We start from the raw sequence: 13378 nt of genomic DNA on the forward strand, positions 1-13378 counted from the left end.
ACATTGCAGACAGAATTAGTCCTTGTTTCATCTCATGGAAGGTTCAGATGTCAAGGAATGTGTGTACAGGGTGCTGGTGGTAACACTTTTTAAGACACTTTTAAATGTACTCAGTTTAAGATTGCAGTCGTGGTTAAAAACATAACTTTCTAAATAGTTGCTTATTTTTATTATAAGCATGTTTTTGTTAACTTGATAACTTATCTTTAATTTGATATGAAAATTATCCTAACACCCTTGTTTCAAAGGCTTCCTAGTCCTGTTGTAGAAAACAAGGGAGCGGTTGTCTAAGGGATGCAGTAGAACTGGGGTATCTTATTGCTAGCTGTGAAGAAGTGTGTGCATTTTTTGTCTTCTGGTTTTGTTTGCATGATTTCCACTTTTATTTCAATGGTTTACACCTATTGACCCACAGGAAACATCCGATAAAAGTGTAATAGAACTTCAACAGTATGCCAAAAAGAACAAGCCAAATCTCCACATCTTGAACAAGCTGCAGGAAGAAATGAGAAAGCTGGCAAGGGAAAGGGTAAATACAGTCTCTTACTTGATGGAATTTTTTGAATGTATCCTCATTTCCCATGTTAACCTTATGTTTTTTCTTAATATTTAGCTTCTTTCTCTGCAGATGTTTTAGTTCTATACTGCATAGCTCTGCTGCAGATGCCCTCTCCATACCATCCCAAGGGCTCCTTACCTTGTTAGATGGATTTTGTCACTATTTGGAGATGGAGTCTTGCAGATACTCACTGCTAAATGCAAAGATGTGCAGAGCATTGTTACCCTTACCCAGAGACAAACATTTCATATAATTGATAGGTTTAGTAAATTAACAGTGCAGATTATTTTTCCACTATAAGATAAGTGAAAGTTTTTCTTTGCCAGGCTAGCATTCTGTAAATAATGTTTGGTGATTATTTCCCTTGGTTAATGAACAGTCAGGGGTAGCATAATAGGCAGTTGTAATCACTTATCTTTGTAGGCTGTCATGCTATGTTTTGCGCATGTAACATAGCATTTTATGACTTTCTTTGTTTTCTTGGGTACATTTAGTGATAGTAAGAGACCAGGAGAGACTACACATATGCCCTGCCTTTTGAAGCAATCTGGTCACATCATCCCTGTGGTCCAGCTAAGCTTCTGATATGTGGAGCCGTGTTCAGTCCTTGGCCACCAACACACACTCATTAATTTTTCTATTAATGTTTTAATGTTAACATTTTTATTTTACATTAAATTAAAGGTCAGCAGGATTGCATTGATTACTAGAAGTAACCAGGTCCCTAGGAAGTGGGAGTATTTCTAAAGCTGGGAGTCGGAAAAGAGGAGTCTGTAGTGCCTTGATTGCTACATAGGAAGTTGATTTACTTCAATATACTGTACTTAGGTTACGCCATAGCCCATTGACATGCTGTTACATGTTGCAGGTGATGTGAAATGGACAGGGCAAAGGAGCCACCTTGCCTTTTTGATATGCTCTGCTGTCCTGTCCACCCTATTTACCAAGTGACACCTTTCTTGGTGGCTGCCATACTCCATCAAAAGTTTTAACACTATAGTGGAGAGGTCTTGCCTTGTCATTCTTCAGCATCCGGACCCTAGTCAAGTGTGGGTCTTCTAGGTCATTGTTAGGGCTTTATCACTGTATGTGACCTAGCTGATTAAAGTACTTTACATATGTAGTGTTTTTATTTTAGTTATTTTTATTTAACATTTGTTTACCGGGAAAGCCTAACTTGGAACAAGGCCAATTTTCAGCGGAGGCCCGGGGAGAAATGCTCCAGCTGCATGTCTTTGTAACATGGGAGGAAACTGGAGTACCCGGAGAAAACCCACACAAATGCAGGGAGGCCATGCAGAGTCTGCACAGAAGGCACCCCAACCAAGAATCGAACCAGAGAATCTCTTGCTGTGAGGCGACAACGCTACCGCTGCACCAATGCACAGTCCAAGTGTAGGTTGCAAAATAGTCATTATAGATATTTTAGTTTTGAGATTTCCCTAGTATTTAGTTTAGATTTTTTTCATTCTTTTTTCTACCTGTTTAAACCGTATCTCTCTTCTCAATTCTTTGTTTCCATTGTCTTGCTGCAGTAAAGCTAGTTGAAGTGGTAATGAAAATTTTGCTGAGAAACCCTGTTATGTTATCCTTGACCAAAACAGCAAGGTGAGAGGAAAAGTAGAGGATGGTGTTGGAATTGCCAAAAAACACTTTTGTACAGTTAGTAAACAATGAAGGTTGTGTGTAACAAACTATGCATTTATTCGTTACTATCAACACTGTATACACTGGATTCCCTGAGTTCTCACAGGTGATAGAATAGAAATTGGCCATGCTGCCTGCTCATTGGAGGAGTGAAGTAAGGATACCTGGTTCTTATCCTAATCATCTTAGATGATGAATGACATCCGACAGGCAAACCACAATACCTCAAAAATGGAAACATCAACACACTGCTGAGCATCCATTAAGAAGCAACCTTGATGCATGCAAACCTTAAAAAAAATTCTTTAAAAAAATTTCTTGCTTGGAGGGGGGGGTAAGCTCCTCTGCATCCCCTGGTAATTATATATACTAACTCCAAGATCATACAAAATCAGAGAAAGAGAATATTTCTCATTCCCAAGGACTGTGCAGTGTCGCACACCAGTTGATCATCTGTATAGTTGACTAAATAGGTTTATAGGTTCATACTAGGCTATCTGCCCTAGGGCATTTATAAGCCTAGCCAGAGTGTGTTTGGCTTTCGCCACCCATTTTAAATTAATTTCGCTATGCCCTTTTTCGAGGTTAGTATACTGTACCTCTGTCTAACAGTGACACAGAAGTGATACCCGGGGTAAACCTATGATCTCCCATCCACTCATCAAGATTCCTCTTGAAGAGAGTCAATGAGGGACTCTGCCTAACCTGGACTGGGATTTTATTCCAGAGTGAAGGAGCCTCTGGGTTATGAATCTGTCCCTCCAGCATGTCCTGTTTATTTCAGTGCTGAGGTTCAAGTCTCTCGAGCGTGTAGCTCGATGGGATTTGGATTTTCTGAGGTGCAGCATGTCCATTAATTCCGGGTTGGACATGGCTTTATACGTCCGGCACAGATCGCCTCTGAGCAGGCGGTATGCCACTGAGTAGAGCTGGAGTTTCTTTAACCGGGCAGCATATGGCATCTGTTTGAGCCCTTTGATCCTCTTGGTGAGGTACTTTTGGGGTATTTCCAGTTGCTGCAGGTGTCTGGTAAGGTACATCCCAAAAGGGGCAATTGTACTCAGTTATGGGCCTGATGAGGGATGAGTAAAGAGGCATGATGACCTCCCCTGATCTAGATGTGAATCCCTTCATGATTAGGTGGGCTATATAAAATGTTTTTCTAACCACTTTGGCCACGTGGTTGTCAAATGAGAGATTGCTATCAACTTGGGTCCCCAGGTCCCTAATTACTTCTTCTGTACTTAATGGATTACCATCTATGTGGTAATTTGGTGGGCACTTTGTTTTTACCAAAGGGGATGACTGTACACTTTTTGGCGTTTAGCTTGAGGCCATGGCTCTGACAGCAGTTATCTGTTTCTATGAGGCCCTTTTGGAGGATGCTTGTGTCGGCTGGAGAGTCGATTATGGCGCCCAGTTTGCAGTCATCTGTGAACTTGGTCAGCCACAGTCCTTCCGTGTTGGCCTGTACCTCCGAGAAATATATACCGAACAAGAGAGGTCCAAGGACTGAGCCTTGTGGGACACCACTTGTAACTGGTTTGGAGTCTGACATGGCTCCAGCAATTCTAACCATGTGGGTTCTGTCCATGAGCCAGTTTGCAACCCATCTAGTGACATAGGGGTTTATATTTAAGGTGGTGAGCTTATCTATAATGCCCGAGTGGGGTATAGTATCGAAGGCTTTTGCAAGGTCCAGGTAGGCTGTGTGGTCCACGTTCCCCTCGTCAATGGCCTTGGTGACTGTTTCAAAGAAATCGACCAGGTTTAAGAGGCAGGATCTGAAGCCGAACTGGGTAGGATCCAGTGTCTGTAGGTCCCCAATATCTTTATTTATGAGGTCCATGATGATCCTTTCCATAGCTTTGCGGACCAAGCTAGTCAGGCTTATGGGGCGATAGTTTCCAGGATCCGTTGAGGCACCACCTTTGTGGAGAGGGACCACTGTTGCTGTACGCCACTCTTTGGGTACATATCCTGTAGTAAGGCTGAGATTGAACAGTAGTTTTATGTTTGGGTTTAGCTCTTCTTGGAGTTCATGTAGGACGCAGCCCGTGACACCATCTGGTCCCACTGATGCTGTGTTTTTTCTTTGAAGAGGGCAGCTCTTACCTGAGCATCTGAGATGTCGGGGGGGCAGCACTCTGCTGGGATAGATATTTGCCCTTTTGGTGGGGAGGGGGGGAGAAGTTTGCGCTGAACCTGTCAGCTAGGATGTTGGCAATGTCTGTGGGTTTGGTGTATTTTTTGTCATTTTGGACTAATTCTGAGCATATCTGGAAATTCCCACCCAGGTTCCTAACATAACTAAAGAAAGCCTTGTGATTATCCTTAGTGTTCTGTGCAGTTTTTCTCTCGAAGCTGACCTTAGACTATTTTGAGTGCCCGTAGTTTTTTGCTAATACTGATCAGAGATGTCTTCCCTTTTTGGGATTTTGCTCCATCATGTAGTAGCTTCCTCCTTCTATTGTATAGTTTGTTTATGGCTGGGGTCCACCATACAGGACGTCTGCCTTTGGAGGATTGGGTCTTGGTTTTATTTGGGATTGCATGATCCATGCATTCCTGAAGGTGTTCATAGAATGCGTTTATAAAGGATTCTGCAGTCTGGGCCGTATTTTCCACAGGCCCGGGGACTTTGAAGGATTCCACCTCGGTTTGAGGAGTGTGAAATTTGCTTTAGAGAAGTTTTTCACTGTGGTTTTCAGGGCAGGGGGTGGAGTCGGGATGTGAATATCCAGTGAGATTAGTTTATGGTCTGATCTTACCAGTGAGGGATACACTTCTGGTCTGGAGCATAGAGTCCCCATGTTGGTGATGATCAGGTCCAGTATGTTTTCCCCTCTTGTGGGAGTGGTAACAAGTTGTTCCATAGCATTTGAGTTTATAAATTCTAGGAACCTTTGGGCTAGGGTGTTGGAGCTAGAGTAATGCTCCCAGTCTATGTTTGGGTAGTTGAAGTCGCCTAATATAATGGTGTTTGGAGAGACCTTCATATTTTCCAGTGTTCTCAGAAAGGCTGAGTGGGGTTCCTGGGTTTGGGAGGGTGGTCTGTAGCAGGCTATAAACTGGAAGGCAGTTTTACCTACTGTTAGTTGCACATGGATAGTCTCTGTTGCTTCGTGCTGTGCCACCAACCTGGAGGTGTGGGTATCTTTGACGATTATTGATACTCCCTCTCCTTTTGTGGTACGGTCCAGGTTTTGGGGCCGAAAAGCATGGTATGAGGTATAACCTGGTAGTGCTGGGGTGCTCTCGGGAGCCTTGAACCAGGTTTCTGTTACTGCACAGATATCGATGTTCTCCATGCTAAGGAGAGTTTCGAGTGCGTGCATCTTGAGGTTTAGACTTCTGGCGTTGAGTAAGATACCTATGGAGGTGGGTTTGTCTTTTGAGCCTTGCCTAAAAAAGGCACTATGGGGGTAGCAAGAGCCTTTGCCAATATCCGAAAGCCCAGGGGTGACAGGTGCAAGCCGTCCCTAGCGAAGCATCCTGGCTTGTCGAGCATGTCATCCCAGGCTGACAGGCATTGGATCCCCTTTGAATGACACCAATACTTAAGCCAATTGTTGAAATTGATCATCTTGTCTTCATATTGTGGCATCATTCTTGGTGAGGGTAAGATGCTCAAGGTCAGGGTCATACCGGCCTGCGCTACATGCTCAGAGAGCTTCTCTGTCTCTTTTCATGTAGTCCAGGGAGGTACGTCTCAGGTCATTCACACCAGCATGGACAATGACTGAGTCATATTTGTACTTGCCTTGGAGTGACCCGAGTGCTTGTGTTATGTGGCGGATCCTAGCGCCCGACAGGCAGCTCACCGTGACCTTCTCCTTGTTCAGCCTGGTGAGCGGGACGTCGGTGTGCCTGACGATAGTCACCTATTACAAGTGTATCAGGTGTGTTGTTTAGCCTTAAGGGCTGTGACTGTTCGGCACACTGGCTTTGTGAGCTATGTGTTGCACGTGTTTTGTTTTGGGGTAGCTGTTACTTGAGTGTCTGCTTTGGAGGTCTCTGCTGCTTAGGCAGATTTTTATTTAGGGCCTCCGAGTATGTTTTTGTGTGTTTGTGTTTGGTTTGCTGTCGTGGTAGGTCTATGTGAGACTGGAATTGTAGTGAGTGTGGTTTCCTTCTCCTCCTGACTGGTTTCGCTAGTACTGAGTTGAGAGAGCTTAGCCTCCAGTATGGCTATATGGTTGCATCTCTCACATGTGTTGGAATTTGTTGGGAGGAGGAGAGGGTTGTCTGTGTACATGAGGCAGTTGTAACATTGCCTCAAGATTCCCAGTTTCACCAGCTGGACCGGAGAGGAGATTGACAACTGACCTTTGGACATGCTAGAATAGTATTGGGAATTCCTTTATAATGCATTCAACTAAACAGATTTCGACCGCAGTCACTGTCAATCAAAGAAAAGGAACCCATATATCGAGTCTAAAGTAAAACTCATATACAGTTGAATATACAAGCATAGCGCACCTTACTTAAGTTTTATTCCAAGAAATCATATGTTGAGTTCTTCAAACAGTAGGTATTGCTAAAACCAAGTGATCAGATGTCAATTTTCATTTTATCCTCGACACATGGGTTCGGTTCCGAACCTCAGAACCAATTTGACCATTACTTCAGCTCCCAACAGCCAAAAACTCTCGAGCTTAACACTTGCATACAATGTTGCTGCTCTCCTGTTTACCCCAGATGTTTGCCGCTTTTCATGACACTCATTCACCATTACTCTCGAGCTAAGTGTTTCTTTATTGATATATTTACAAATTTTGAAAAGTTTTCTACTACTTTACTTTACCTCTTTGTCGTTAACCCTCCCACTACTTCCTAACCCTTATAGAATTTTCCTTTCCTTCTCGTTCCATACACCTTGGTGTATTCTGGGCTATCATTGCTGATAGTTTTTCATTTTTAGTTTTCTTCCTACTGCTTTCTTCTGTTAAAAAAAAAAAAAATTCTTTCTCTAATGTTACTGTTTGCAGTGCCTTTCTACCTGCGTGCTTGCGTGTGTGTGCGCTTTGTATAGCTGGCCTGTTGAAGCTGATTAACTTTGTAAGCTTCATTACAGCCGATAAACCTAAAGTCTCTGGATTCAAGAGGTGTCATAAATGTGGGCACAAAATTCCTGTCAGACGCTCATTTGCTGTGTGTCTATTGCCTGGGGCCTGCTCAACTTCAAGATGACTGCTCTATATGTCACAGTTGCAGTCGGTGCTAGTGGAAAGATGTAATAACATTATTTTGAGGGGGTATACTTCTATCATCCTTCACTGGGGCCTTATCTGGTGCTGAGAAAGCAGAGAGTAAGATTGATGTCTTCCCCTTCTTCTGATGATCTTCTAGAGCTTTGGAGAAACCAAAAAAAGAGAAGCCTATCGGTGCCTTCCCACTTCATCGGCATTGTCCTTGAAGACGGCTGAGTTTTCAGTTCCTTTGTTGAAGCCCTTGGAACCGATTGACTCCTGTATTAAAACCTCAGTCCCAAGGGACCTATGGAATCGAGTTTATTGGAGCAGACAAAATCATCAGCACTTAGCATTTCAGTGCAGGAGCATTTGGATTGTTCGACACCAAAATGTTTTTCACAGACATCTCTTTCATTGCCAACTACTTCTGCTCCGAGTAAGCAATTTGAGGAGCCATCCTTTACGGATCTTCAGAGAACCTTATATTCACCAGCTATTGACCCTTTACAGAAAGGCTGCCATCACCTTTTCTGGAAAGGCCAAAATCACCCTCCACCCTATTTGTCTGTTTCACCAAGAGCTTAACGGAGGATGATGTGGAAAGGCTGGTGTGGTGAATAAGGGTCTGTATTATATCATCGAACGCTTAAAGCGAAAAATGAATAATCAACCCCATGTAAGCGAAAGCTTACAATCTCGAAAGCTCGGAACAGAGATTTTTTTCCCAGGGGAAAAAAAAATAGCTGTTCCAAAAAAAAGAAAAAGAAATTGAAAGAATACATAAAGTGGGGTGCTTTGCTCCCCACACCCCCACCCACTTAAATATACCAAGTCCGAGATTGCACTACAGTGTCGAAAACGGCAAAGTAACAGAAGTGGTCAAGCGAATTCTTTCCCTGGGAAATAATTTGCTTAAAAGCTGCTTCGCTATTTTGCCTTTTCGGTTTAAGTTTGACCAAGATGCATTCGATAGAATGCGTCTTCGGTCATCTAATAGGAACCCGGTGAATAAGATACTCTGGGCAAGAGGATTATCAGGTACCTCTTTGGTTCCAGCCCCTTAGGGTATGGGAGCCAAACCTTTTCTTACCCCTCCAGTTTTTCCTCCTCGGGCTTCATCTGAAGCAGTTTTTGGCTCCAAGCTACATGGCGCTAACTGTATCTGTTCCAGACATATCCCTATCTTCAGAACCAGTTCTCGCTCTGAGGTCTTCCTTCCAATTGGATTTGGAAGGCTCATGGAGCTGCGTCAGTCCTGCTGGCTCCAGATGTCATGAGTTGACTCCTATTTTTTCAGGGCAGTCTCTGCATCTTGGAGCTTCGGCATGAATTAGCTTGGCTTTGGTCTTGGAAGCTCTCTCTTTGGAAAGGGGAATGACCATGGTACTGAGGCAGTCTTTCTCTGTTCCGGGCCCCCTTCCCTCTTCAGAGTTTCAGCTTTCGAAGCAATGGAGAGACCCCTGACTGCCGCAGTAAGACATTTGGTCCCTTCCGCTTCGGAGCTAGTGTCCCTTTCCTCCTCATGGTCAAATATTCTACCTGCACTACTGGGTCAGCGAGTGCCAAGACTGCAGAAGTCTCACATAGCAGTTCCCTCAACTTCTGATACCTCCCCAGATCACTCCACAGATTGCCCAGAGGAATCAATCACCCAAGACCCCAACTTCTATGAAGGGGAGGGATCCCCAAGTTCACCCCCTGATGTCTCTTTTGGAGACTTCCTGGAAATGTAATACAAGGGTGACTGAAAGTCCCAAAATCCCTCATCCAAGGAGTCCGTGTACCTGCAGGCCTTTGGCACTCGACCCTCTACCTCTTGGGTGACTCCGGCCACTGACTGAGTTCATTCACTTGATCTCTCTCAGCATTTCTGGAAGGCCCCGAATACTGCTGAGCCTATCTCTAGAAGACCTCTCAAAATTCTGTCCACCCATGAAGACAAACAGTTCTGGGCCAAAGGGTTAGCTGTTGATGTCATGGTCATGGCAGCATCCGCAAAGAAAGAACTGGCCGAAGACAGTTCCTCTATCTATCCATGGATAGATTTGGGAAGCGGGTCTATGCATCAACCTTTGTCGTAGTCTTTGAATTTCTTGGCACATTTAACCAGACTTCAGAGGGACCTGGTCAAGGAGTTGTCAGATACCCTTGCAGGAACCGTTTCTGAGGACGTCCAAGAAAAGGTGACTTCCCAGTTAGCTACCCTAGAATCTGTGTTAAATTTGTCCATGAGGCTCATCGCTCATGCTGCTAAAGGGACCACCAGAGAGGCAGGTTCAGGTGTTGCCATTAGGAGACACTCGTGCATACACCTATGAGACTTTATGGAGCCATTTAAATCTTCATTTGTCAATACACCATTTGACAGATCATCCCTGTTTAGCCAAAAAGTTAGAGAAACTGTATCCAGGTGTGAGAAAGATTGAAAGACCCTTTCTGCTGTGGGCTTATGTTTTTCCACTCCTCAATGACCATTCTCTAAAAATCAGAGAAGCAATGGAAAAAATGTGGTTCAAAAATTCGCAAGGGCCTTTTCAGGACACACATGGAGGGAGTTCCCCCGGGGCGGAGGGGAGAACTTTAATGAAAGAAGCCACCCCCGTGACAGAGGTGGCATGCAGAGTCAGGGTTTCAGGTATTCTTTCTCTGGTAAATCCTACCAACACTCCTGAAAGGGGGATGCTTATCCCTGTACTGAAATGCCTAGCTACAAATAACATTGAATGCTTGGGGTGCAGAGCATTATATCCAGAGGTTATATAATCCCTTTTTCCTTTCCTCCTCCCATATGCAAGAAAATCCCCAATGTCCCACCAGTCAGAGGAAACCAGCAGTTCTAAAAGTCCAAAAACTGCTAGAAAAATGTCATCCAAGAAGTCCGACCAGACAGAGTCCAGAGTTTACTCAAGATTCTTTTTAGTGCCAAAAAAGATCGGGCGGACTGGAGACCAATTTTGGATCTAAGTATACCGAACAAACCAGTTTGTCAGACCAAATTCGTCATAGTCACAGATCAGTCTATTCTTTCATTTTTTGGAAAAAGACAATTGGATGTGCTCAATAGATCTTTCAGGATGCTTATTACCATATAAAAATGCACAAATGATTCAGAAGTTTCCTCTGCTTCCGACTGGGAAATAATCACCATCAGTTCAGAGTTCTGCCCTTTGTTCTCACCACAGCCCCCAGGGTATTCACCAAAAGCATGACATTAATAGCAGCTCACATGAGACTGCAGGGATTCCAAGTGTTTCTGTATCTAGACGAGTGGCTCATTACTGCTCCGATCAGGCATCAATTGATAGAAGCAACAGACTATGTACTTCACATTTGTTCTTATTTGGGAATAACTAAATTACAGGAAATCAAAACTGACCCCAATTCAGAACTTAGAGGTCATAGGTGCCCTGCTAAGTACTCAACCTTCCATAGCTTCTTTTTCTCCTGTGAGATTACAGAAAATCATAGATTAGGTACAGAAAGTAGTCAACAAACAAGTAACTGCTCATCTAGTCCTTCAAACACTGGGCTCCATAGCTGCAGCTATGACTCTAGTTCCCTTGGCAAGATATCACATGAGGATAACTTCAGTGGCTGCTAGTGTCTCAATGGGCAATGTTACACCAACCTATGTCGGACCTGATTTTGATCAGTCGTTGCAGAAAAGATTTACCTTGTTGGATGCATTCCAAAGACATTCTTCTAGGCCACCCCTTTGTCCCATCACAATCCCAAGCCATAGTGACCACGAACACCTCCCAGATGGGGTGGGGCATTATCTGGGCAAGACTGTCCAAGGCACTTAGTCCCCTACAGAGGCCAACTTGCATGTCAGTGTACTGAAGACAAGGGCAGTGCTTTTAGTATTGCAAGCCATTCAGAATGCTCTTCCTTCAGGAACAGTTGTGATTCATCTGGACAGTGTCAGTGGTTTGGTACATCAACAAACTGGGAGGAATCAAATCTATCCCCTTTGTCGAGAAGCTCTCAAGATGTGGCAGTGGGCGATCTTTTCCAGCCGTTTTCTGACAGCAATGCACATTCCAGGGAAATCCAGTGTGATAGCAGACAAACTAAGCAGGTGTATTCTCCTACCTCACTAGTGGTGTCTCAATCCAAATGTGACAGGATTTTCTGTTAATGAGGCCAGCCTTGCTCTGAGCCATTTGCCTCTTCCCTGAACAGCAAGTGCAGCAACTACTTTGCCCTGATCCCCCCTCCAAGGGAGTCATCGAGAGATGCTGTTCTCCACATTTGGCCCCCCTGTCTGCTTCCCCCCCCCAATTCCTCTAATCCCAAAATTCCTAATTCATACAGAAAGCAATCAGACTGAAGAGCAAAGTAATCCTCATTGCACCTTATTGGCCTTGACAAATATGGTTCCCCTTTCTTTGGCCTTATCTGGTTCAACAACCTTGGGTTCTGGACCTGGCTCCAGTCCTCCTATCCCCATCCAGAGGGATTAATCCATCTGACCATTGTGAACCTCAAGCTGACAAGCATGGTTTCTCCAATTCTGTAATAGCCAGGCTTCCCTCACTTTCCTGCCTGGTACGCCATGTTCTGTTAGCCTCTCATAAGCCAGCTACCTGTAAACACTGTGTGAAGGAGGTTTACCTTTTGGGCTTGTGATAAAGTACAGTTGTGTGAAATCTTACCATAACTGTAGATGTCCTTGCCTTCAGTGCTGCAGTATTTTTAACATTCGGGATTCCCTACTGTAGAAGCCTGTCATCTGCCCAGTATACCAAAGACTTCCTGTTGCATTCAAAGGTACGCCTGAATGTCACTCAAATGCTCCTTGCATACCATAGGGCATGAAGGCTCACCATGTTCAGGCTTATCATAAATAGAATTTCTTTGCAGCCAGTCTGAATGCATCTTTTTATTGTTGGTCTGTTTACCTGGGTCCGTTTTACCAGCTGAACGCATTTTTGTTCTCCAGTGATTACCTGCGTCTGTTTGCAGTGCAGTTAAGTGCCCTGTTGGGTTTTTTTGTTTTCTCTCGCTTATTTTTTGTGCTGTCTGCTACCCTAGGTTTTTCGGTTATTAATTGTCAGACCCATATGTCTAGGTATGTGTTGGCTCTTCTTTCTCAGGCCTGTCAACTTATTTCTGATTTTCCTGAGTGTGAGGGTAAAACCTCTGTCCTTTCCTTGCTTGGGTCTTCCTCTCAAGTCATTTGTCATTCTGTTTAAATGTAGTTATGATGCTGCAGATGCTCCTTCTAGGGCTGCTGTTTTTGGTTCAGTCATGAGAAGATATTCTTGGCTTAGACTCCAGCCCTCTACCTGATGATATTAAAGCTAAGTTGATGGATGCTGTCCTGGATGCTGAACTTTTGTTTGGGAAAGCTGCTGCTGGTTTCTTTAAATCCCTTCAGGATAAGGCTTTACTGCAGCTTAAACATGTTTTTGTTTTTCCTGTGCCTAAATTTTAGAGAAAATATCTTGCTATGCTTGCCTTTGTGTGTAGGCATTCCCACCCATCTACTAAAGGCAAGAAGAGTAGCAAATGAACTCCTCCTGCTAAGGCTACTCAGTTTTCAGGGATTCCGAAAAATTTGATTCCTGTCAAACCAGGTGCTGTCTGACTATCCATATCCTCCCAGCCACATTCCCCTTTCTCTTCACTTTTTTCTTTTTCCTCTTCCTGCTTGTCTTCAGATTACTCAAGATTCTTGGGATCTGTTGATCATTCGTCAGGGATACTTCATAGTGAGGAAATCCCGCCCTTCTTTTATGAGCATTCCTCATCCTAGTCAGGAACAGCTTCCCCTTTTCCCAGGCATTCTTCAAGCTTTCTTGACTCGGGGTACTATTCAAGAGGTGCATGTGTCCCAAAGGGGGAAAGGGTTCTACCCCAGACTGTTTGTAGTGCCGAGAAAAGAAGGCAATTAGAGACCTATTCTACACATCTCTCATATAAATACTTTTTTAAAAATGCCTTCCTTTAGGATGATGCTTCTTCAGGTTCT

At 44.0% G+C, this 13378-nt stretch overlaps 1 protein-coding gene across 1 annotated transcript in view; it reads left to right on the forward strand.

Moving 5' to 3' along the window:
* Positions 1 to 13378, forward strand: part of DGCR8 (DGCR8 microprocessor complex subunit) — a gene marked incomplete in the record, with an annotated part of 1139047 nt that overhangs the window by 990957 nt on the left and 134712 nt on the right. The window contains 1 exon segment of the mRNA XM_044068709.1: positions 416 to 529. Coding sequence (XP_043924644.1) covers positions 416 to 529 — 114 coding nt within the window.

This window comes from Protopterus annectens, chromosome 4.part0, assembly GCF_019279795.1.
Source record: "Protopterus annectens isolate FY-2018-M chromosome 4.part0, PAN1.0, whole genome shotgun sequence".
Lineage (NCBI taxonomy): Eukaryota > Metazoa > Chordata > Ceratodontiformes > Protopteridae > Protopterus > Protopterus annectens.